This window comes from Trichechus manatus, unplaced genomic scaffold (genome assembly GCF_000243295.1).
Source record: "Trichechus manatus latirostris isolate Lorelei unplaced genomic scaffold, TriManLat1.0 scaffold00075, whole genome shotgun sequence".
NCBI lineage: Eukaryota > Metazoa > Chordata > Mammalia > Sirenia > Trichechidae > Trichechus > Trichechus manatus.
The window spans coordinates 5,784,557-5,807,638 of NW_004444011.1; the positions used below are offsets into that span (position 1 = coordinate 5,784,557).

At 40.4% G+C, this 23,082-nt stretch overlaps 1 protein-coding gene across 4 annotated transcripts in view; it reads left to right on the top strand.

Moving 5' to 3' along the window:
• PIP4K2A (phosphatidylinositol-5-phosphate 4-kinase type 2 alpha) overlaps positions 1 to 23,082 on the top strand; it is a 222,253-nt gene that overhangs the window by 125,527 nt on the left and 73,644 nt on the right. For 2 of the 4 annotated variants that reach the window (XM_004380535.2, XM_023735036.1), the window contains exon 4: positions 18,039 to 18,191. In XM_004380535.2, coding sequence (XP_004380592.1) covers positions 18,039 to 18,191 — 153 coding nt within the window. Of the gene's footprint in view, positions 1 to 1,267; positions 1,371 to 18,038; positions 18,192 to 23,082 lie in introns of all 4 variants that reach the window. The other 2 variants (XM_023735034.1, XM_023735035.1) reach the window with 2 other exon arrangements.

Sequence of the window (23,082 nt, forward strand, 5' to 3'; positions counted from 1 at the left end):
TGTCCTTTTGTGATTGACTTATTTCACTCAGCATAATGTCCTCCAGTTTCATCCATGTTATGAGATGCTTCACAGATTCATCATTGTTCTTTATCTTTGCATGATACTCCGTTGTGTGTTTATCCATTCATCTGTTGATGGACATCTAGATTGTTTCCATCTTTTTGCTATTGTGAACAGTGCTGCAATGAATATGGATGTGCATATGTCTATTCGTGTGACGGCTCTTATTTCTCTAGGATATATTTCTAGGAGTCGGATTGCTGGATCGTATGGTATTTCTATTTCTAGCTTTCTAAGGAAGCGCCATATCATTTTCCAAAATGGTTGTTATCATTATGCATTCCCACCAGCAGTGCATAAGAGTTCCGATCTCCCCGCAGCCCCTCCAACATTTGTTATTTCCAGTGTTTTTGATTCGTGCCAGTAATGCCAGGGTGAGATAGTATCTCATTGTGGTTTTAATTTGTATTTCTCTAATGGCTAGTGAACGCGAGCATTTCCTCTTGTGTCTGTTGGCTGCTTGAATATCTTCTCGGTGAAATGTCTGTTCATTTCCTTTGCCCATTTTTTAATTGGATTACTTAGTCTGTATTTAATTTTTAAGAGAGAACTTCAATCAAAATTATAGACTTAAAATTTACAGCTGAAAAAATAACTTTTAAATTATCCTTTAAAGGATAATTTTTGGAATAGTAAAAAGGGAATGATTGGTGGGAAATAGAATAATTATGTATTATTTGAAAACTGTTATTACATTTAAAGAGGCCATACGAAAATGAATTCGGTACTTTAAAAGGTATTAATAGAAGATAACTTTGATGTCCTAAGAAAATTTCTGCCTGGCTCTCTCACGAATGTCCCTGGGTGGCACAGGCTATTTGCGATTGTAGTGAAATGAGTTCTTTTATGTGGCCTTTTGTCTTGGTTCTTTGGAAAAACAGCCTGAGAGATTTATCCCCTAAGCCCTGAGGAGTTACCTTGGGCCTGGTTTCTACCCCAGATTTGTTCCTTTGTCCAACTTGATTGACATTTCCTGGATAAGGTGTAAGCAATTGGTTTTGATACTTTTTGTCTGGTTCTGGGCGGCAGCCTGCCCTGGGATTGGTATGCACTTTGCAGGCATTGGTCAATAGACTATGCAAATGAGGTGAGTTATAGCGTACTATTCAAATGAAATGTCTGTGGTCTATCCAAGTGGGAATTAGTCAGTTTGTGGCCCTGAAGTACCATGCCTTGAAATTGACAAGGAGTTTGTGTATTTAAGCAGCCAGCCATATACAGAGGTTTTTGAGATAGAAAGAACCGGGAAGAGAAGCAGCAGGAAGAAGGAGAAGGAAGAAAGAAGAGAGAAGAGGCAGAGAGGGGAGGTAAGGAACCTCCTAAAAGAGCTGTAACAGGTCAAGAGCTGTAACACTGAAGACAGCGAGAGGCCCGGAAGGGGTCAATTGGCAGAGCCTGCAGTGACAGATGGCAAGGCCAAGAGGAGCCTGTCCTGAGGAGGCCAAGAGAAGCCTATCCTCAGAAGGTTGAAAGGAACCTGTCCTCAGTGGGCCAAGAGGAGCCTATCCTCAGCGGGCCAAGAGGAGCCTGTCCTCAGGGCTAACAGGAGGCATACATAGTCAAGAGGAGTTGAGAGAGCTGTCCTGTCTTGAAGAAGGGAGACTTTCCCCGCATGCTTCCTGATCCTGAGTTGTAACCTGTTGATCCTGATCATGAGGTATACCCTGTTCCTTAATAAACCACTTAAGTGTAAGTACAGTCACGAGTTCTGTGAGATGTTGCAGCAAATTGCCGAACCTAAACAGACGAGGGAAGAGTGCTGAGGGGAGGGAGAGTGGCCAGTGTCAAAGATACAGTGGTACAGCAGCTTGGAGAATGTGGAAATCTGAGATATATTTGACCTCTACCTCATAGGAATTGGCTTTGTACTGATTCTTATATTTGAAGTTATTCATACAACAATAGACTACTAAACTAAAGCTTGGCAGTTCAAACCTACCCAGTGGCACTGTGGAAGAAAAGCCTAGAAATCTGTTTATGTAAAGATTACAGCCAAGAAAACCCTATAGAGCAGTTCTACTCTGAAACACATGAGGCTGCCGTGAGTCAGAATCAACTCCATGGCAAAGGGTTTGGTTTGGTTTACCTCTTGCTAGGCACAAGTATGTTCCACCCTATATCCCTGTCCTTTCTTTTTTTTTTTTTTTTTAAATAAAACAGCTATACTGTCATTTCGCAGAAACTGACTTTTGAGGGCCCACACTACAGGATCTTTTTAGATTCTTCAATTCATTACCAAGTTGAAGATCTAAAATGAACCCATTAAATCTTGAATTCTGTACTTCAGCAAATAAAATATATAGTTTTTAAATTCCCTAAAATGACCAGTTTAGTTGCTGAAATACTAAGACACGAGCCAGTTTTCTTTTTTCCCCACCTCAAAACAAAACCATTTAAGTTGATATTTAAGTAAGTGAAAATTGCTGAGTACAAGCTTTGAAGGCAAATTAGGCAAGGAGTGGATGATTCACGAGTAACTAATTGGGATGTCTGTTAAACTGTTAGTATGAGAGATCAGTATTAAAGAGAGTCAGTGTGAGTATAATTAATCATTTTAACATTCATTAGTCCTTTCCTCGGCTTTGCCTAGTGCTTTTGGCATTTAAATTGCTGCTTTATCTTTGGGAAGTGTATTTCTATTTAAAAAAAAAAAAAAAAAGTAACTGTTCAAAGTAAGTTTAGTAAACCAGATATATACTTTTCTTCTCTCCCTGATCCAGTATTCCTTTTCTGATATCTGTACTTCTTAGAGACTTTTCAGCAGGGGCAGGGCCCCTGGGCTCAACCCAGTTTGTTGGCTACTTGATTTGGCAAAAAGGAGGGCAGCTGTGACAGCTCTGGCTCTGAGCGCATGCCTCCTGGGCCCTGTGTGCTTCAGGAATGAAGGCGGGGTACTTGAGTTATGTGAAAGCTGGCAGGGGGCACGAGCAGGGCCAGAGGGGGCCACCATCTCAGCTGATTAGCAGGTTGACTAATCAACCAGCCAGACCTTCCATTCATCACGGTTGGTCTAAAGAGCAAACATCAGTTGATGTGTAATACCAGATAAGAAAAAGCATTCTCATTTTCCCCTCCCAGAACCTGCTAAAGTGTGTTTGCTGAGCAGAGCCTCTCTGCGGTCATTATTTTTAAGATATAGGCGCAGAATACTCCTTAGAAGTGAGGATGGAGAGACCTCAGCTCGCTTACCTTGGACACATCATCAGGGAAGATCAGTTGCTAGTGGAGGGTCAGCAAAAATGAGAGAAGCCCACAATGAGATGGATTGACACAGTGAACTCAAACATACCAGCGGTCATGAAGATGGCACAGGACCGGGCAGTGTTCTGTTATACATAAGGTCGCCATGAGTTGGTACCTAACAACAACATGGCAGTAACACTCTCATCGTGCCTCTTCTGCTTCCATGTACCCACTACAGAGCATTGTGTTTTCAAATATTGCAATCATTTTGTAAGCCCATCAATGTGAGCTGCTTTGAATACTCTTTCCCTATCTGATTTGAAAAATAGGATAGATAACCAAAGGTCTTATCATCCTTTGGAGATACTGGATTGCTAAAGGGAACCCAGGTATTATGTTGCTTTGCCTTGCCATGTTTATTTTAGTTTATATTTTTGAAGTGCTTGCACTTTGAACCAGTGGCTTTAAATCAATGTAGTGATAAGGAGCTCCATCATCTGGTTCATTCATTATTCAAACCAGTACATTAAGCTAAATGGATAAATAGTCACAGCTTGTCTTGTTCTGTTGAATGGCTTTTTTCCGTACCTGAAAACAATCAGCATTGATCAGTGGGGGCCACTCTGATAAAAGTAGACCGTAGTAATTAATTAGCCTACCTGCCATAACTGATGTCTATCGGAGAACTTAATCAAATATCTTATAAAGAACTGAAAAGCATTTTTACTGTCCCAATAAGCATTTGTATTTTTCCTTTGTTTTTGATTTCTTGAATATCTTTTAAAAACAAAACTTCTTTCCTTGCTGTTAAAGATAAATTTAAGCAACAGATCTAGAATGTTCATCATTAGTAACAGTCCCATCTTACATACATTTGTAAACCTATATATGTGTGTGTTTATGACCAGTGCTTCCATATGCAGAAATTTCCCCAATTATTAGTGTTTTTTAATTCCTTCATTGGTTTGTAATTACTCAGTTTTAATTGTATTCTTCTGATCATTTTTTGGACAATGTGACTCTGTACAACCATATTTTTAAGATGTGTTTCAAGATGAATGCTCCCATGGAGGCCTCCGCTGCTGTCGTTGCTGCAGTTCTGTGTCTGACATTACCACTGCCACAGGAAGTCCTGGTCCCTCTTAGGTCCTGAGTTCATGCACAGTTATCAGCTCAATGTGTGTTTATTTATACCTACTGCTTGTCAGGCTCTGTGCTGGACATTCTAGGGGATGCAGAAGAGAAGGAAGGGTTAAAAAAAAACCTGTATGAGTCGGATTCGACTCAGTGGCAACAAGTTTTTTTATATGAGACCAAATGGTCGACATTTACCTACAGCATAGATGAGAAGTTCAGGGGGCCAGGGAAGCTGGATTAATGGAAGCGGAACAACCAGAACAGAAGTACAGAGAAGGTTGGCACAATGTGGAAAGTGTAACCAATGTCATTGAACAATACGTATAGAAATTGTTAAATGTAAACCTGATTTGCTGTGTAAACTTCCACTAAAAACTCAATAAAATGTTAAAAAAAAAAAAAAGAAAGAGAAGGAAGAGTGAAGGAATCCACTTTTTTAAAAAGTCTCTCTTACATGCCATATTCTATATCAGATGCTAGTAAGATTACAGAAACACAGGCACACTGATTTTTAACATTCACCAAGAAAATCTCATCCCCTTCTCAGTCTCTCAAGGTTACTGGGCCTCCCTTACAGTCCTGGAAAGTCAAATGAAGGCTTCAGTTAAAGTTTCTGAGCCTCGCAAGAGGTTTGCCCACCGGAAACCAAAAAGTAGTGCAGGATGGAGATGATCCTGCATAACCTAAATACACCAAATAATTGAAACTGAACCCACTTATTCATTGTCAAGGATAATATCAGGTTTGGTTTTCCCCTACTGCATCTCCTGAATTAAAATCCCTCATTATTTACATTTGATGCATTTTGTTCTTTGTGTTTATAACAGAATTCTAATTTAAAAAGAATTAATTTTAAAAACTAATGGTTTAAACTTTTGCTGTTCTTGTTTCAAGTTTAAAAATAAAATTCTAAAGTGTTGTGATCTTCCGAGTATACTAAGCTTTGGAAAAAAAATTCTGCCAGTATTTCTAGAATATTATATGATCTATTATGGTTGTCTTATAGGGTCGCTGTGAGTCGGAATCGACTCCACCGCAGTGAGTTTGGTTTTTTCGGTTATTATAGTTTTTCAGATAGAGATTTCGCAAATAGAGTCTAAATTCCTTGAGGGCAGGAACTGTGTCTATCTTGTTTACTCAGTACTCTGTATACCAGTGTTTAGAGCAATGCTTGGCTCACAGCAATTAAACATTTGTGGAAGAAAGAAGGAGATGGGGTGAGGGAGGCATACCAAGAGAAGTGAACCTTCTGGGCCAAAGTGTGGAAGCAGGAGAGTTCATGGAAGGACAAGCAATTGGATGGTGAAGAGTGCAGAAGATTGTGAGAGATAAATATTGGAAAATAGAGATAAGTGAAGATCACGGAGACCAGGCTAAAGACCTCAACCAGATTCTGCACCTAGATTCTGCACCCAGATTCTGCGGATTTTGCATAGGGGAGTAATGTGATGAGATGAGATCTATAGTTTCTAAAGATAATTGAGTCAGTTATGTATAGAGTAGGAACCCCGGTGGCGCAGTGGTTAAGTGCTTGGCTGCTAACCGAAAGGTTGGTGGTTCGAATCCACCAGTTGCTCCTCAGGAAAAAGGTGTGGCAGTCTACTTCCGTAAAGATTAAACAAAAACAAAGAAACCAAACCCATTGCCATCAAGTCAATTCCAACTCATAGCAACTCTATAGGACAGAGTAGAACTGCCCCATAGGGTTTCCAAGGAGCAGCTGGTGGATTCAAACTGCCAACCTTTTGGTTAGCAGCCAAGCTCTTAACCACTGTTACAGCCTTGGAAACCCTATGAGGCAGTTTTACTCTGTCCTATAGGGTCACTATGAGTCAGAATCGACCTGATGGCAACGGATTTGGTTTTGGGTTTTTTTTTTTTTTTGGTTTTGTTTTGTTTTTTATGTATAGAGTAGGAGAGAAGGGAATTTGTTGTTAGCTGCCATCGAGTCAGCCACAACTCATGGCAGCCCCATACCCATGGAATGAAGTGCTCCCTGGTCCTGCCATGATGGGTACAGATTGAACCATTGTGATCCATAGGGTTTTCATTGGCTGATTTTTGGAAGCAGATCACCAGGCCTTTTTTTCTTGCCCTTCTTAGTCTGAAAGCACCACTGCAATCTATTCAGCATCATAGCAACATGCAAACCCCCACTGACAGATAGGTGGTGGCTGTGCATGAGGTGCATTGGCTGGAAATTGAAACCAAGTCTCCTGCGTGGAAGGCAAGAATTCTAACACTGAACAACCATCACTGCCCCCTGATAAAGAAATTAAGAGGCTATGAAATAGTACCAATGAGTGAAGATGAGGCATGAACTAGGGCATTTGTCCCCGACAGTGGTAGCATAAAGAAGCGAGCAGATTCACAAGACCTAAGAAAAGAAAACTGACAGGATAAGGTGGCTGATGATGGCCCACAGGGGAAAAGGACAAGAGCCAAAGAGGTATTTGAGCCTGAGAAACTGGGAAAGCAGAGATGCCCTCACTGAGGGAGGGAAGTTCGGGGCTAGGGAGGATAGGAAGGAAGATGAAGTTGAGTTTTTAACATTAAATGTGGAGATAACCACAAGATAGTATGCAAGGCTGGTCATCAAGTAGCTGGATGTTCTAGGGTGGAGCTCAGGACTGGGGTCAGGAGCAGAGGTACAAATCTGAGAGTCATCACCATGGAGGCTGTGGAGTTCTTCCTCGATCCCATCTCTTGATCATCACGCTTGTATTGTCACCAACCTAAATTTGCTCCTTGAATGGTATAAGCGCTCTTCTTCCTTTGTCATGGCTTGTTGTCTGTTGGGTGTCCTCAGCCTGCCCTTTCACAGCTGCTGCTCATACTTTTTGGCCTCATTGGGTTAGTACCAGCAACCTCACAGCACCAGAAGGAAACTCCGCCCTGTACAAAGATGCACGTGGGCTGAAACCCAAAGGAGCTGCCCCTCACTCTACTTTTGGAAAAACTCCTTTGCAGCCCATCAGCATCATCAGATTTTCCTAGTGCTTTTTCTGCTTCTTCTTATGAGTTGAGCAAATTATTGTCCCCACCACAAACTGCCCCCAGCTTACAACCCAGGCTTCCTGTTCGTCTGAGTTTCCTGCCACTGCACCTGCTTTGGGTTGTACCTCGTGATTTTCAGCCAAGAACTGACAGTCCTTCATCCTTGCCACACAGTTCTTCTGTGCAGGTAAAATGCTGTGTATGTTTACTATGAGCTTTGGGAACAGGTCTCTATTATTTTAATCCCCATAGTCAAGTCCCAGCCTGCGATCTTTAAAGGAGATATGCACTATGTGAAACTCCTACAACTTTGCTTCTTTCTCTGTTGACCATTACTTTTCATTTTGTGTTCTTTTCTCATTAAGTTGTTTCATTATTGATAAGTGTTAAATTGCACTGTCTTGCTTCCCTCTATAATGAAAGCTCTGAATCACAGCTCAGACTTTCTTTGAAATTTCCCAAGAGCTTAGTGCAGGACTTTGAACACAGTGGGCATTTAATAAATCCTTGATGATGATGTTAATGTTAGCATGTTGGTCTTTAACTCTCTGACAGGGTCAGAGAACCATCTGTGCTCACTCAGATATGTCACCAGTGAGCCCAGAAGCCAGCCTTCTCTGGGCAGTCGTTCCTGCCTCCTGGGCTGTGTGATTCGAGGCATATAATCACAACCCTGAATTGTCAGCAGGGCAGTGATTGCTTTCCAAGTTTCAAGTAAGGTAGCCAGGGTTAGTAAAAAGAATGTTTTCCTGGAAATCATGAGGACTGGGTTTGAGTCTTGGATCTTCAGTGACTGATGCTGTGATATTAAGCCAGTCACAACCCCGGTAGATCTCAGTGTTCTCATCTGTAACATGAGGGAGAAGGACGTGATGCTCTCTGATGCCCTCCCAGCTGTAAAATGTCTGAATCTATTAAGTCACCTTGAGTAAACGCACAATATTGATATGTTCCCTTGTAAGGTGGTGGCTTTTACATGTTTGAGCATGGCAGAACTGATTTTAAGTATCCTTTCTGTTCACTACAAATAAAAACTTTTCAAACATGATTTTTTAACAATATACAAACATTTCAAAATGGAAAAGGCAAGAGTGTATACATGACTCTATGAGTAACTCAATGGAATTAAATGGTCACAATGCTTGGCTATTAAAAAAATGTGTAGGGGAAAGTAACAATTACTAAATCATGACATTTTTATGAGGTATAAAATATTAGTGGTAAGAATGAGCTAATTAAATTGACCTTTTCATTTCCTCCACTCTTCTAGAGGCTCCATTAATCCTGGACCCCCCACTGCAGAAATAAACATCTTCAATACAGACTTGTAGAGGAGTAGGGAGGAAGGATAATGCCATTAATCCTTTTCTTCAGGGAAAAGGACAATAAATTTCCAATTACAAATGTAAGAAGACCATTGAAGAGTGAGCTTCATCTCTCATTATCTTCCTTTATTTCCTGTTGTGGGCTGTCATGGCACTAGCACTTCAAACACAGCTGCTGAGGTTTGAGATAGGATATCATCAATCATGTACTAGGCTATGAAAAGTGGAAGTGGTGAAAAATAAGTTTCCTTAGCAAGGTGCAAAAATGTTATTAGGTGCTAAACCCTAAAACCTGAAAAGGAAAGAATTAGGTAGTAAAGGAAGCCCGTGCAGATGAGTGACTATTGTGAGGAGTGGAGGTGACAAGACGCAGTGTCATGTTTCTGTCACATCTATATTTTAAATATTGAATTAAGTATTTTAAGGCTCTGCATTGAATGGGATTGTGGATTCTGTAGTAGCCCGACATGTTACACAAACGACTTCCCAGATCATAGCTTCCAAGGTCACTTTTCCAAACTTTTATCCCTCTTCTCGAGACCTGTATCTTCACCCAGCCCCAGCTCACACTGTCTTATTCTTGCCTGCCACTTCTAGGTAAGCAGAGGCCATTACATCTGAGCTCCTCCCTGCTTTCCTTCTCATGTACCTGCAAATTCATTGACATCTTCAGCCATCCTACTTTTGTTACCTCCTCTCTCAGAAGGAATCACCCCAGTTCTCCCCTAGTGCTTTTTATTTCATCACCTTCTTCTTCCTTTGGAATTTTGCTCTGCTCATCTTTGGGCTCCTCTTTCCTGATTGGCTTGAGAGGATGCTGGGAGGTGAACAGGAGAGGATGCTGGGATGTGAGCATCCCTCCCAGCATCCTGAGAGGAACCAAAGATAGAAGAAAGACTTTGTGGGTTGGGAATTTTCTGCTTGAAACTGCCTTGTAGAATGTTTTAAATTCTTTTTAAAAAATATAAGTTGTAATTGTTGAGGGCTGTAGAAAATAACCTACTTCTGTTGTAAAAGTGAACAGAGAATGTGTGGCTCTCGATTTTCCCTGCTTGCAACCCAGAGGCTTGGCCAAGCGGGTATTAAAGAAGGAATCAAGGGCAAATTGTAAGACTTATTCTACAAGTCCTTCTTAATTTTTAACTTCGCTTACCAAATAAAATGAAGTAAATAATAATTTTTTATTATTGATAATATATTTTTAATATTGATCTGCACCTCTAAATACCTTCCAAGTTGAAATTTACTTTTTATAATAATAATAGCTATCATTCATTGAGTGTTACAATATTCCAGAGGAGCCCTGGTGGCACAGTGATTAAAGCGATCGGCTGCTTACTGAAAGGTCAGCAGTTTAAAACCACCAGTGGCTCTGCAGGAGAAAGATGCAGCATCTGCTTCCATAGAGATTTACAGCCTTGGAAACCCTATGGGATCACTATGAGTCAGAATCAACTCTGCAGCAGTGGGTTTTGGGTCTATATTCCAGGCACTTTTATAAAAACTTTATATCTAACTTAACCTCCAAACAAACTTCTGATTAGTATTATTCTCACCATTATTACCTTTCTACAGATATGGAAACTGAGACACAAAGAGCTTAAGTAACTTGCCCAAAGTCACATAGTCTTGACTTCTAAACCTTCCATGTCCATCGCCTTGCTATATTGCCTTCTAACTTCATCATCAATACCCTTTGGAACTTCAAGCCTTTCGTAATGGCAATATGAACTTGAAAAAATATGAATAAATAAAAGTATGAGTAAACTAAACAGTTGTTATTTGTTGTTAGTTGCTGTCAAGTTGATTCCAAATAATGGCGACCCCATGTGTGCAGAGTAGAACTGCTCCATAGGGTTTTCAAGGCTGTAACCTTTCAGAAGCAGATTTCTAGACCTGTCTTCCAAGGTGCCTCTGGGTGAGTTCGAACTACCAACCTTTCAGCTAGCAGTCAAGTGCTTAACCATTTGCGCCACCCAGGGACCCCTAAACTAAACATGATTTTGATGTTCAGAACATTCTGATGAATGTATACTTACTGAATTTGTGAATGTGTTCTCTTCTGGTGGCTTACAGACTTGGGAAAGGTGTATAGAAGCATTTCAAAAGACCAGTTAAAGATTTCACCCTGAGTTGCCTTTGTATTGTGCTGAGACTTAGACTCCAAATATCCACAAAACACTTTGTTTTACAAATTCACCCTTTTGAACCAATACATCAGATACCAGATTTTGAATTTTAAAAACTCTTACCTTACTTTAGAACATACGACTCTCTAAGCTTTGTCCACGTACAAAGAGTTTGTTTCCTTATGGGAGCAGATGTCTCAAAACCGTAGGTGGATTTCCTTGGATAATTTTAACTGGTGTCTTTCTCATAAAGACAGGTAGATAAAGGTTAAGCTTCCCCAAAGTGACTATTTTGCTTTGGAAGTGGGAATTACCTTGAATATGACCAAACCAGCCCTTATAAATGATGCTTTTCAACCCTTAGGATGGATAAGATCTTCATCTCATACTTGGTCTTTATTAGGCAGTTGAGGGAGAAAGAATTAAAAATGATACCTTCAGCTACATCTTCTCTCTTCCACGCATGCAAATCTTGTCCTAACTTACAAATTTCTTCTTCTTTTTCTCTGTTTTGTTCAGCTTAATATTGTAGAGAGTAACCCAGATTCAGCATTCCCAAACTAAAAGATTACTCCTTTTAGCCTTGGCATTCTTTGCCAAGAAAACCCATGCAGTTTTAAGCAGGGACAGAGAGAGGATATGACAGTCTTCTAAAGATAGAAGTCAGTGACCTAAGGAGAATGAAAACCCCTACAATTCTCAGGAATGTAAATTAATTAAAATAGGCACGATGAAGTGTGCCACATGATCAGAAATGTGACAAAGTCTTAGGGTTGACATTGTCACCACCATCTGCAGGACTGGTAGGGAAGTAATAACTACTAGCATCTTTCAGCCTTGTCTTTGCACTACATGAACTGGCTGACTCCAAGCCTGGGGCTTAGCAGCACATAGTTTTCCTGTCCTAAAGCCTCGCTCCACAAACACACATCTGTCTCAGTTCTTGCCTATAGAGAGGACAGCTTCTAGTCGCACCCCCTTCAGTTAAAGCTGACTAATGAATAGCACTAGAATGAGTCAAGATAGATTTGTATACATGTTAATAAAAGAGTAGATAAAGGACTCTGGATTGCATTAGCATTGTCGCCGTTATTGATGATGTTTTCTACACACTTGGCAAAATTGAAAACGTAAAGACAGGCTTTGTTTTGTGCCAGCTGGCTCATGCTCAAAGTTGTAATCAAAAGGTGTTTGTTGCCACGGAAAAATCTATATCAGCTGTCCTAACTTAATGCCCACAAGGCTCTAGAGCCCAGTCAGGGAGGCAGCGCAGTGGAGGAAAGATGGTGGCCAACTGCTCTGCTCCAGTACACTGTCTCACTCAGATATCAGAGAACTGGGATGGGCAAGTCACTCCAGCCCTCTGGGTATGTCTTGTCTGTAAATTCAGTGGTTTGGAAAATTCTTCAAGGTTGTCTCCAACTCTAATGCTCTTTGTTTTGGGGTTTTTTTTGTTGTTGTTTGCTTTATTTATTTTTATTGTGCTTTAAGTGCAAGTTTACAGTTCAAGTTATTTTCTCATATAAACATTTACACACATTGTTATGTGACCCTAATTGCTCTCCCTGTACTGTGACAGCACACTCCTCCTTTCCACCTTGGAGTTCCCATGTCCGTTCAAACAGCTCCTATCCCTTTCTGCCTTCTCATCTTGCCTCCAGACAGGAGCTGTCCGTTTAGACTCACGTATCTACTTTAGCTAGGAAGCACACTCTTTGTGAGTATCATCTTATGTCTTACAGTCCAGTCTAATCTTTGTCTGAAGAGTTGGCTTCGGGAATGGTTTTAGTTTTGGGCTAACAGAGAGTCTGGGACCATGTCTTCTGGGGTCCCTCCAGCCTCAGTCAGACCATTAAGTCTGGTCTAATTACTAGAAATTGAGTTCTGCACCCCACTTTTCTCCTGCTCCATCAGGGACTCTCTGTTGTGTTCCCTGTCAGGGCAGTCATTGGTGGTAGCCAGGCACTATCTAGTTCTTCTGGTCTCAGGCTGATGGAGTCTCTGGTTTATGTGACCCTTTTGTGTCTTGGGCTAATCTTTTCCTTGTGTCTTTGGTGTTCTTCATTCTCCTTTGCTACAGGTGGGTTGGGACCAATGGATGTATCTTAGATGGCTGATCACTAGCTTTTAAGAGCCCAGACTCTACTCACCAAAGTGGGATGCAGAAGATTTTCTTAATAAACTGTGTTATGCCAATTGACCTAGATGTCCCCTGAAACCATGGTCGCCAGACCCCCTATCCCTGCTACTCTGTCTCTCAAAGTATTCTTAGATTTGGTTTAGTCCAGTTGTGCTGACTTCCCCTGTAGTGTGTGCTGTCCTTCCCTTCATCTAATATAGTTCCTGTCTACTATCTACTTAATGAATACCCATCTCCCTCCCTTCCCACCCTCGTAACCAACAAAGAATGTTTTCTTCTGTGTTTAAACCTTTTCTTCAGTTCTTGTAATAGTGGTCTTATACAATATTTGTCCTTTTGCGACCAATTTCACTCAGCATAATGCCTTCCAGATCATCCATGTTATATGATGTTTCACAGATTCATCGTTATTCTTTATCGTTGCATAGTATTCTATTGTGTGAATATACCATAATTTGTTTATCCGTTCGTCCATTGATGGGCACCTAGGTTGTTTCCATCTTTTTGCTATTGTGAACAGTGCTTCAATGAACATAGGTGTGCATATATCTATTCGTGTGAAGGCTTTTATTTCCCTAGGATACATTCCAAAGAGTGGGATTGGTGGATCGTATGGTACTTCTGTTTCTAGCTTTTTAAGGAAGCACCAGGTCGATTTCCAAAGTGCTTGTACCATTTTACAGTCCCACCAGCACTGTATAAGTGTTCCAGTCTCTCCACAACCTCTCCAACATTTATTATTTTGTGTGTTTTGGATTAATGCTAGCCTTGTTGGGGTTAGATGGTATCTCAGTGTAGTTTTGATTTGCATTTCTCTAATGGCTAATGATCATGAGCATTTCCTCATGTATCTGTTAGCCACCTGAATGTCTTCTTCAGTGAAGTGCCTGTTCATATCTGCCCATTTTTTAATTGGGTTATTTGTCTTTTTGTTGTTGAGGTTTTGCAGTATCTTGTAGATTTTAGAGATTAGACCCTGATCAGATATGTCGTAGCCAAAAATTTGTTCCCAGTCCGTAGGTTGTCTTTTTCTAATACTCTTTGATTATGAGATTTATTAATACATGGAGAGACCCCTTTGGGGCACCTAGAGCTTACCCCTAAGTTTTGTTTCTCTCAGGGCCTTTCTCTTTTTGGCCTCCCCAACCTGTCCAAGCATCCTATATGATGCTATGATTTGTTTTTCCTTTGTGACAGAACAAGCACACTAAAGAATTTCAGTATTCAGTTTCGCTAGATAGCAGACTATTTTTAGGTACCTCAATGACTATTTTCAATATATAGTCATGACCTCCTTCCCTTAATTACTTTTCTCTTTCTTGCTGACGTTGTCCTGAATACATCTGCAATCTATGAAGTGTTATTTTCATGCTGCCCTAGAACTATTGTCATCTTTTCTTTAATCTCTCTCCTGGTGTCCTAAATCCTTATGCCCCTGCTAAGATGATGGTTGTACTGTCTTCTGACTGGACTGTTGTTGGGTAACATGTGTTGAATCACCTTCTGAGGTCTGTGTTCTCCAGCAGTTCCTGGAGCAATGGGCCATGTGTTCAAGTACATACATTTTTAGAATTATAAAAGACCTGAGTTAGAGATCTAATTCAGCCTACCTACCCCCCGGGGCTCATTCTCCATCAGTTTACAGACCTGGAAACTGAGGCTCAAAGAGGCTAAATAACATATCCACAGACTGATGCAGACAGAGCACGTTCTAGATCTCAGACCAATGTCTTAACCATTGCGCCATGCAGCTTTAAAAACAAAGAAACAATTCTACTTTATTTCAAAGGCTGTAAAAAAAAAAGTCTGTGATTAATATTGGCAAAGGTTTATAATTAGTAATGGCAAAAAATCTGTGGTTTAGAATGGCAAAATTTTAGTCTTGTTTTTATATATTGCCCTTTTGGTTGCCTCATATGAAGCTTTAGGCAGGAACTTTGGATGTATTACCAGACTCCATCATACTCAGTTTTATTATCTTCAAGCGGGGAAAATGCACGTGGCTCTTCCTGTCTCGCAAGAATGTTGTGAAAATAAATATGAAATAATGAGTTGGCTTTTTCCAGGCCTTAGAATCTTTCCAGGGATCAAGCATTTTTTATACAACTGCATTAACTCTTCTGATTCTCTGCTCAACTATTAGATAAGGCTTTCAATAAATTTGATTCATATGTTTTTATGTTTGTAGTGATATAAAAGGTACATTCTAAGCTTGCCAGAGTGTCTGTTCCTAACATTACTAATTATCTGAAAACTAAAAGCCTTAAAGAATTTCTTCCACATATTGGAAGTAGATATTGTGGGCTGGGACTACTCAAGTGGCTATTAAAAAATGTGAGTTGAGGCAGAATCCAGATTAGAATTTAAAATGTTTTGTATCCTAGGATTATGACAATATCCTAACTCAAAGTCCATAATAAATAATTATAACAAGGTCTTTGAAACTGAAGGGAAATGCAAAGAATTTGGAAGGAGGTAGCATCTGATCTAAGGAGTAATTGCATCATATATTATTCATTTCTAGTCCTTTACTTTATAAACCTGTACATGGTGTGGTACATACTCCGTATTATTAAACATTCCTTTAATTAGTTAATACAGTGAGCACCATGAATTGTTATTGTTAACTACAGTTTCCCATTTTAATCAAACTACCGTTGGACATAACATAATGGGAAAAGCATTAATGCAGGTGAATCTGTAACTATAACTTTTACCTCCCACAATACACTAGACCTTACCCATTATCCACTAGACCACAATTCAGCAGATTCTTGGTTCTCCCATGTGATCAGCACTGTCAGTATCATCTGCTTGTTAAAAATGCCCCACCCCAGACCTACTAAATCTGCACTTTACTACAGTCCCCAGGTGATTCAGTTGCTCATTAAAGCTTGAGGAGCACTGACCATGCAGTTTTCACTTCACTTCACCCCCATTGGCCCATGAGGGAACACCCTACTTTTATATCTGATGTGCACAAGAAGACCATCTATGAAAACCAATGCTGCTGTAATCCAGTCCTTTGCTGAGTGCAGTTATCCTCTACTCCTTATTTCCAAAAAATAAATTTTTTTTTACGTATTTTCAATTTTAGTTTTTAATCTGTTCCACCTGGCTTTCATAAAGTTGATTATTCCTGCTTTGACTTTATGCCTGAAAATAATTTGTAATCTTACAATTCCTGGAGTTCTTGTTTTATTTGGAATATGGAATACCGTTAGCAAATTTATGTTTGGGAGGAAAAAGTAAGACTGTTAACAAAGAGCAATAATTGCCTCTTTTTTTTTTTTTTTGGGCTAGTGTTTAAAACTCTGAAAGGGGATATTCACTTTGATTTCTTTCCTTTTATTCTAAGTAGGAAGTAATGTAAAAGAGGATTTTTTTTTAGAAAAACAATGTAATTGAGAATTAAACCCTTGTTAACATAGCCATTTTCATCCTGAGCTATAGTTTTCTCAGTCTATCTAATGAATTTCATTTGTCTTAAGAATAGTTTAACACTGCCATATCCCACTACTTAAAATCATTGGGAGTTACATTGAATTTTTTTTTCCCTTCTCTCAAGTTTTCTAATAAGCTAAGGAAATACAGTTAATGGGCAGTATTGGGTCTCTGCATGTGACAGGTATGCCATTTGCATTAAGATCAAGGTGTGCTACCTCAGAATATAGACATGCCTCAGCAGTGCCAGTGTCCATCCTAGGAAATGAAGATGCGCTCATGGACATCTCCCTTCATCAAGAGAAGGGCCTCCATGAGCAACTGCGCCACCACAATTTTATTATGCCTTACATGATTATATTAGATTTCACCTAGAAAGGATAAGGAAACTTGAATATACTAGACAGAGAGGGAACTCTCATTGAAAATCCATGGTGCAGTGATATCACCTGCTTCTGAAGACATCTGTGTTTCCTTAAATGGACAGTGTTTGGTTCATTAGGACTTTTGAATGTCCACCTTTAGAGAAGAAGCTGAAGAGGAATGCATCTTTGGCCTTGAATCACTCACCCCCAGTCCAGTGGAGTCAGGCAGGGAATGAAAGTCAGTACTTAGGAGCACAGTGTTAGCTGAGGTGAAGGCCAGACTTCCTCAGGTGCTAGGGATTTGCTAATCCCACTAGTCTGGATGACCAGCATAAGAAGGCTTTGGTAAAGTTGGGAAAGCCTTCCTGGGGGCACTAAGAAAACAGGAGATAGAAGCAGAAGAGTCACATTGCAAGAAGAAGGGTAGACTTACCTAATTAGAGTGTCGATAGCCTGAACCAGATACTGAATGAAATGATGCTAGAAGAGCCCCGACTCCGAGCCCTCCTTGTCCGCCATCCAGGAACTTGGTGGTTCTCAATAATGGCTGGAGAGGGCGGGGGATGGAACAAATCAGAATCCTCAGAGGAGCTTTGTTAGAAGACAACTGCCCAGGTCCCTGCCGCAGAGCCTGAGTCCTCCCAGGGCACACCACAGACGACATAGTTTACTAGTTGAGAACTTGAGTTCAGAGCCAGCCACACCGGAGATGGAATTCTAGCTCTACTCTTACTAGCTGTGTGACCTTTGCCCAACTAATAAACCTCTCTTATCCCCATTTTCTTATCTGTAAAATGGTGATGGTATTGATAGTACCTACCTCTTGGGGATGTTACATGAATTGGGAGAAATACTCTGTGCAAAATGCTTGGTACAGTACCTGTCATAGAAGCAGACACTCAGGGAATGTAAATTTTTCTATCATGACTAGAACATAATTTTATTCAGAAGAAAATTTGAGCTCTTGTCCAACCCTGAAAAGAACAAGGTGAACAAAATAACTGATTATAATTCTAGACATCAGTCTCTTTTAAGGACATTAGAATCATGGTACATACCCAAACTGTTATAATTTCACTTGAAAGACTTGCAATTTGAGTTATGATGAATATAAAATGTTGTCATCCTGCTTATCAGTTTCCTCCAAGCATAAATGTTTTGAGTAACTTGTGATGACAACAATTTTTCTGGAAATCAAAAAGGCATATCTAACTGGTTCTCTTCCCTCCCCCCCAACCCCATCCAACCCGGGAAGAATTCCCTGACCAGGAGCGCACCCCTTCCCAACGACTCCCAAGCTCGCAGTGGAGCTCGTTTCCACACTTCCTATGACAAAAGATACGTCATCAAGACCATTACGAGTGAAGATGTCGCTGAAATGCACAACATCTTGAAGAAATACCACCAGGTAATTTTTTTCTTTATCTTTATTCAAACTCTGAGAAGGTTAAAATTCGTGACTAATGATCATCGAGGCCAATGGTTTAAATATATAGTTAGGAAATCATAAGAACACATCTGACATGAAAATATCCTTGTTGTGTGCTGTGGAGTTGATTCTGACTCATAGCAACCCTATAGGACAGAGTAGAACTGCCGCATAGGTTTTCCAAGGAGCAGCTAGTGGATTTGAACTGCCAGCCTTTTGGTTAGCAGCCGAGCTCTTAACCACTGTTCCACCAAGGCTCCTGGGTCTTTTAAAATTATCATGGCCGGGTTACTAACATTTGACCTTTAGGAATGCTTATACTATGAAGATTGTTGTTATTTATGTAACACTTTCAATCCAAAGACTCTTCTGTATAATAGTTTTGATGATCACCATTCTGATTTTGAAATCACTCAGGTTAGGGTTTGTCAACATTTCAGGAGTTTATTGCCAGAAGTTAGGGGTTGACCTCTTAGTATTTATCCATTTACACCTCCAAATCCTATCCTGCCTTCACTAGTCTCTTCCTGTCCGTGCCTGCAGAAAGGCCTATCCTGCTTGCATTCTACTGCTGAGAAAATATTCTCATTTTAGAACATCAGTGTTGGTCCACTTCCGGCTCCTTTTTCACCCCTCAGCATTATCTCTTTGAGATTGCCTGGAGATAACATGAAACTGCTCTTGGGAATAGCAATGTCTTTCTCTCATAGAATAAATTCCCAGCACACGTTTGCATGGTGGGGCAGATGTTCAGCCCGAATTATGAGAGGACTGAATTACTGTAGTAATAAGAGTGTCAAGTCCAGTGTTGGACAATCCTGGGTTCAAATCCAAGCCCTGTCACTTACTAACCACATGACTTTTGGACTTTGAAGCCTCCGTTTTTTTTCATTTGTACAGTGGAGATAATAATAACACGTAACTTATGGAGTCCTGAAGATTCAATAGAGAAATGTAAGGTCAAATATTTAGCAGTGTCTGCCACACACTAACCAGTTGCTGTCGTGTCAACCCTGACTCATGGCAACCGCATATATGTCAGAGTAAAGCTATGCTCCATAGGAATTTCAGTGGCTGATTTTTCAGAAGCAGATCACCAGGCCTTTCTTCCAGGGCACTTCTGGGTAGACTCAAATCTGCAACCTTTCAGTTAGCAGCCAAGCATGTTAACCATTTATACTACCCAAGGACTCCCCATCCACTAGGCACTCAATGAATGAGGGTGGTGATGGTAGCAGTATCATTGTCATCAAGATGATAACTTACAACAATAACTAATAACTAAATAATCTTGATAAATTGTAGTCTTATGGCATGAATATGACCATTGCTTGCAACAATGCAAGAATCATCTTCACATCTGGTGTTTGAACTATCACTGATCACATAAACACACGCACAAACACAACATACATGCATAGAGCTGCTTTTAGGATCATGCTTTGTTTTTTGCCTAAATAGCTACAACTCCCTCTCAAAGGTAAAGATTGGCAGTCACAAAGGATATTCAAAATAAAATGCAACAGGCCTTGACTGTGTTAACAAAAGAATTCTCAAACTGTTTAAACAATGGCATTATTATTATTAAGTATTAGACTTCTCAAAGTGTCTACTTTGAATGGAGCACTCACTTGGATTTGGGAGCTCTGAGATGTCTGTTTAAAGGTCAGCTTCATTACTTTATGGTCATGCTTTATGCTCTAATATCATGGATAATTTCTTGGGAGTTGCTTTTCCTTCCAATCTTGCAAATGTGATCACTTGCATTTTTGGAGAGAAGTACATAAAAATTTTGACATAACTCAAGACTGCCTCTAATTTGTTTTCTAAAAACCCTACTTATTCTCTAAATTCATTTAACATCTAATAAATCTTTCATAACATCTATTCCTTTTGAAATATGTTCTACAACATGTATGCTATTGCCTATTAGAGAGGAAATTTTAAAAGTGACAGAATAGGAGGTGGGGCCAAGATGGCGGAGTAGTCAGACACTGCCGGTAGACCCTATTACAGCAAAGACCCGAAAAAAACAAGTGATTTGATTATATATGGCAATCTGGGAGCCCTCAACATTAAAGGCAGAGTTGAAGAACCGGACTGAGTGGCAGGGGGAGGGAGGGATGGTTCAGAAGCAGGGAGGAGTTGCCAGACCTGACCTGGCGAGAGCCTGAGCCCTTCAGGCCTGATCAGCTTGGGGGTGAGCGGTGAGGCAGGCAAGCAGCCGTGCTCAAGAAGCACGTTTTCTGTACCGGGAGAGACCCAGTGCCAGAGACTCTACACGGACACCCGGAACCAGTGAGAAGCAGCCCTCCACAAAAGATAAGTACTTGGGTACAGCTTATTGTGTGGATCAAAAACACCCCCCTTAGGGAAAAACCTCTCTCCCGTTTACCTCCCCGCTCCCTGCTCTGCACTGGGTCCTGGACCGGCTTCAGCAATTGCCGAATCCCCTGGGCTGGAAGTAGGATCTGTCACACGCCCGGAGACATTCTCCCTGCCTTGCAGAGTGAACAAATTAACAAACGGGAAGAAATAAACTGCCGGCTCCCCTAAGCCAGGAACCCATGGTAGGCACAGCTCCTTTGCCTAGGCACAGGCATAAGTGATCCATGGACTTTGAGTGCCTTTCCCCCTGCAGAGACTTGTGTGGGCCCATCTCAATAGCGTAGGCCCTCATTACCACAAGTACAACAGGGTATATACTAGAACTCTAACTTCAACTGTTTCAGCTATGAAGTGGCAGGTTCTTGACATTTGACAGTACTCTGCCCATAAAGCAGGGTCTTTACCTACCCACATCAGGGGCCTCAGGACCGGTGGCTCCACCCAAACCACCTAGCCACCTGCAAGAGGGGCCCATGAATAAGAGGTGCCCCCCAGTCCTTACAACCAACAGCAATAAGTGCTCATAGTCTGGCTGCAAAACCCACCTACCTACATGCTCTAGGGAACAGGGACACGTCTTCCTCCTGGACACTTGGGGGAGGCCGTCAGCCCCCTGCCTTGCTCAGAGTGTGTTCCCCTGCTGCAACCAGATACCTGTGCCTACACCAATCACCTATGCCTGTCTAGGACTGTAAATGAGAGCCTACACCACACACTTGGTGGCTGTCTACCTGGGCACCTGAGATGAATCCATATAGGAGGAGTGGGTGGACTCCTAAGCTCACATATCTAGTAACAGATCTAACCACCTGGTGACAGAGCATTAGAACTTCAAAGGTGCCAATAATCAAACTAGCTCATATGAGCAGCCTCTTTGGGCATATCAGTACAAAACGAGAAGCTATGACACAGTAAGCAAAATGAAATAAATAAATATAAGAACTTATTGATGGCTCGGAGACTACAGTTAATATCAAATCACATAAAGAGGCAATCCATGATGGCTTCAGCAAGCTCCCAAAATAAAGCATCTAGAAATTTTCCTGAGGAGGAAAATTTCTTGGAATTACCGAAGGCAAAATACAAAAGATTAATATACAGAACTTTTCAAGAAATTAGGAAGGAAATGAAGCAAAATGTAGAACACGCAATAGAGGAAATTAAAAAGATTAGAGAAGAGCATAATGACAAATTTAACAGGCTGCATAGAGAGACAGCAATCAGAAATCCAGAAGATTAACAATAAAATTTCAAAATTAGACAACTCAATAGAAAGTCATAGGAGCAGAATTGAGGCAATGGAAGTCAGAATTAGTGAGATTGAAGATAAAGCACTTGACAACAACTTATATGAGGAAAAATCAGATACAAGGATTTTAAAAAATGAAGAAACCCTAAGAATTATGTGGGACTATCAAGAGGAGTAACCTACGAGTGATTGGAGTACCAGAACCGGGTGGTCCGGGGGGGGGTGGATAACAGAAAATACAGAGAGAATTGTTGAAGATTTCTTGGCAGAAAACTTCCATGATATCGTGAAAGATAACAACATATCTATCCAAGATGCTTATCGAACCCCACATAAGGTAGATCCCAAAAGAAAGTCACCAAGACACATTATAATCAAACTTGCCGAAAACCAAAGATAAAGAGAGAATTTTAATAGTGGCTAGGAATAAATGAAAAGTCATCTACAAAGGAGAGTCAATAAGAATAAACTCGGACTACTCAGCAGAAACCATGCAGGCAAGAAGGCAGTGGGATGACGTATATAAAGCCTTGAAGGGAAAAAACTGCCAGCCAAGAATTATATATACAGCAAAACTGTCTCTCAAATATGATGGCGAAATTACAGCATTTCCAGATAAACAGAAATTTAGGGAATTTGCAAAAAAAAAAAACCAAAATTACAAGAAATACTAAAGGGAGTCCTCCAGTTAGAAAATCAGTAACATCAGATAACAACCCAAGACTAGAATATACGACAGAGCAACCAAATATCAACCCAGATAGGGAAGTCAGTAAAACACTGAAAACAGGGAAACAGAGATGTCAATACGTAAAAGATGACAACATTAAAACAAAAAAGGGACTGAAAAATGTAGACATAGATTTTTCCTATGGAGAGGAAGGCAAGATGATATAAAGAAACAAAAGACTAGTTTAAACTTAGAAAAATAGGGGTGAATATTAAGGTAACCACAAAGGAAACTAACAATCCTACAAGTCAAAATAAAAACTAGAAAAATATAAACCTGAGCAAACACAAACTCAACAACAATGAAAAACATGAAAAGAAAATACATAAGGAAGAACAACTCAGCGCAGAAAATTAAGTGGAACAAAGAAACTGTGAACAACACACAAAAAAAGACATCAAAATGACAGCACTAAACTCATACCTATCAATAATTATGCTGAATGTAAATGGACTAAATGCACCAATAAAGAGACACAGAGTGGCAAATTGGATAAAAAAACA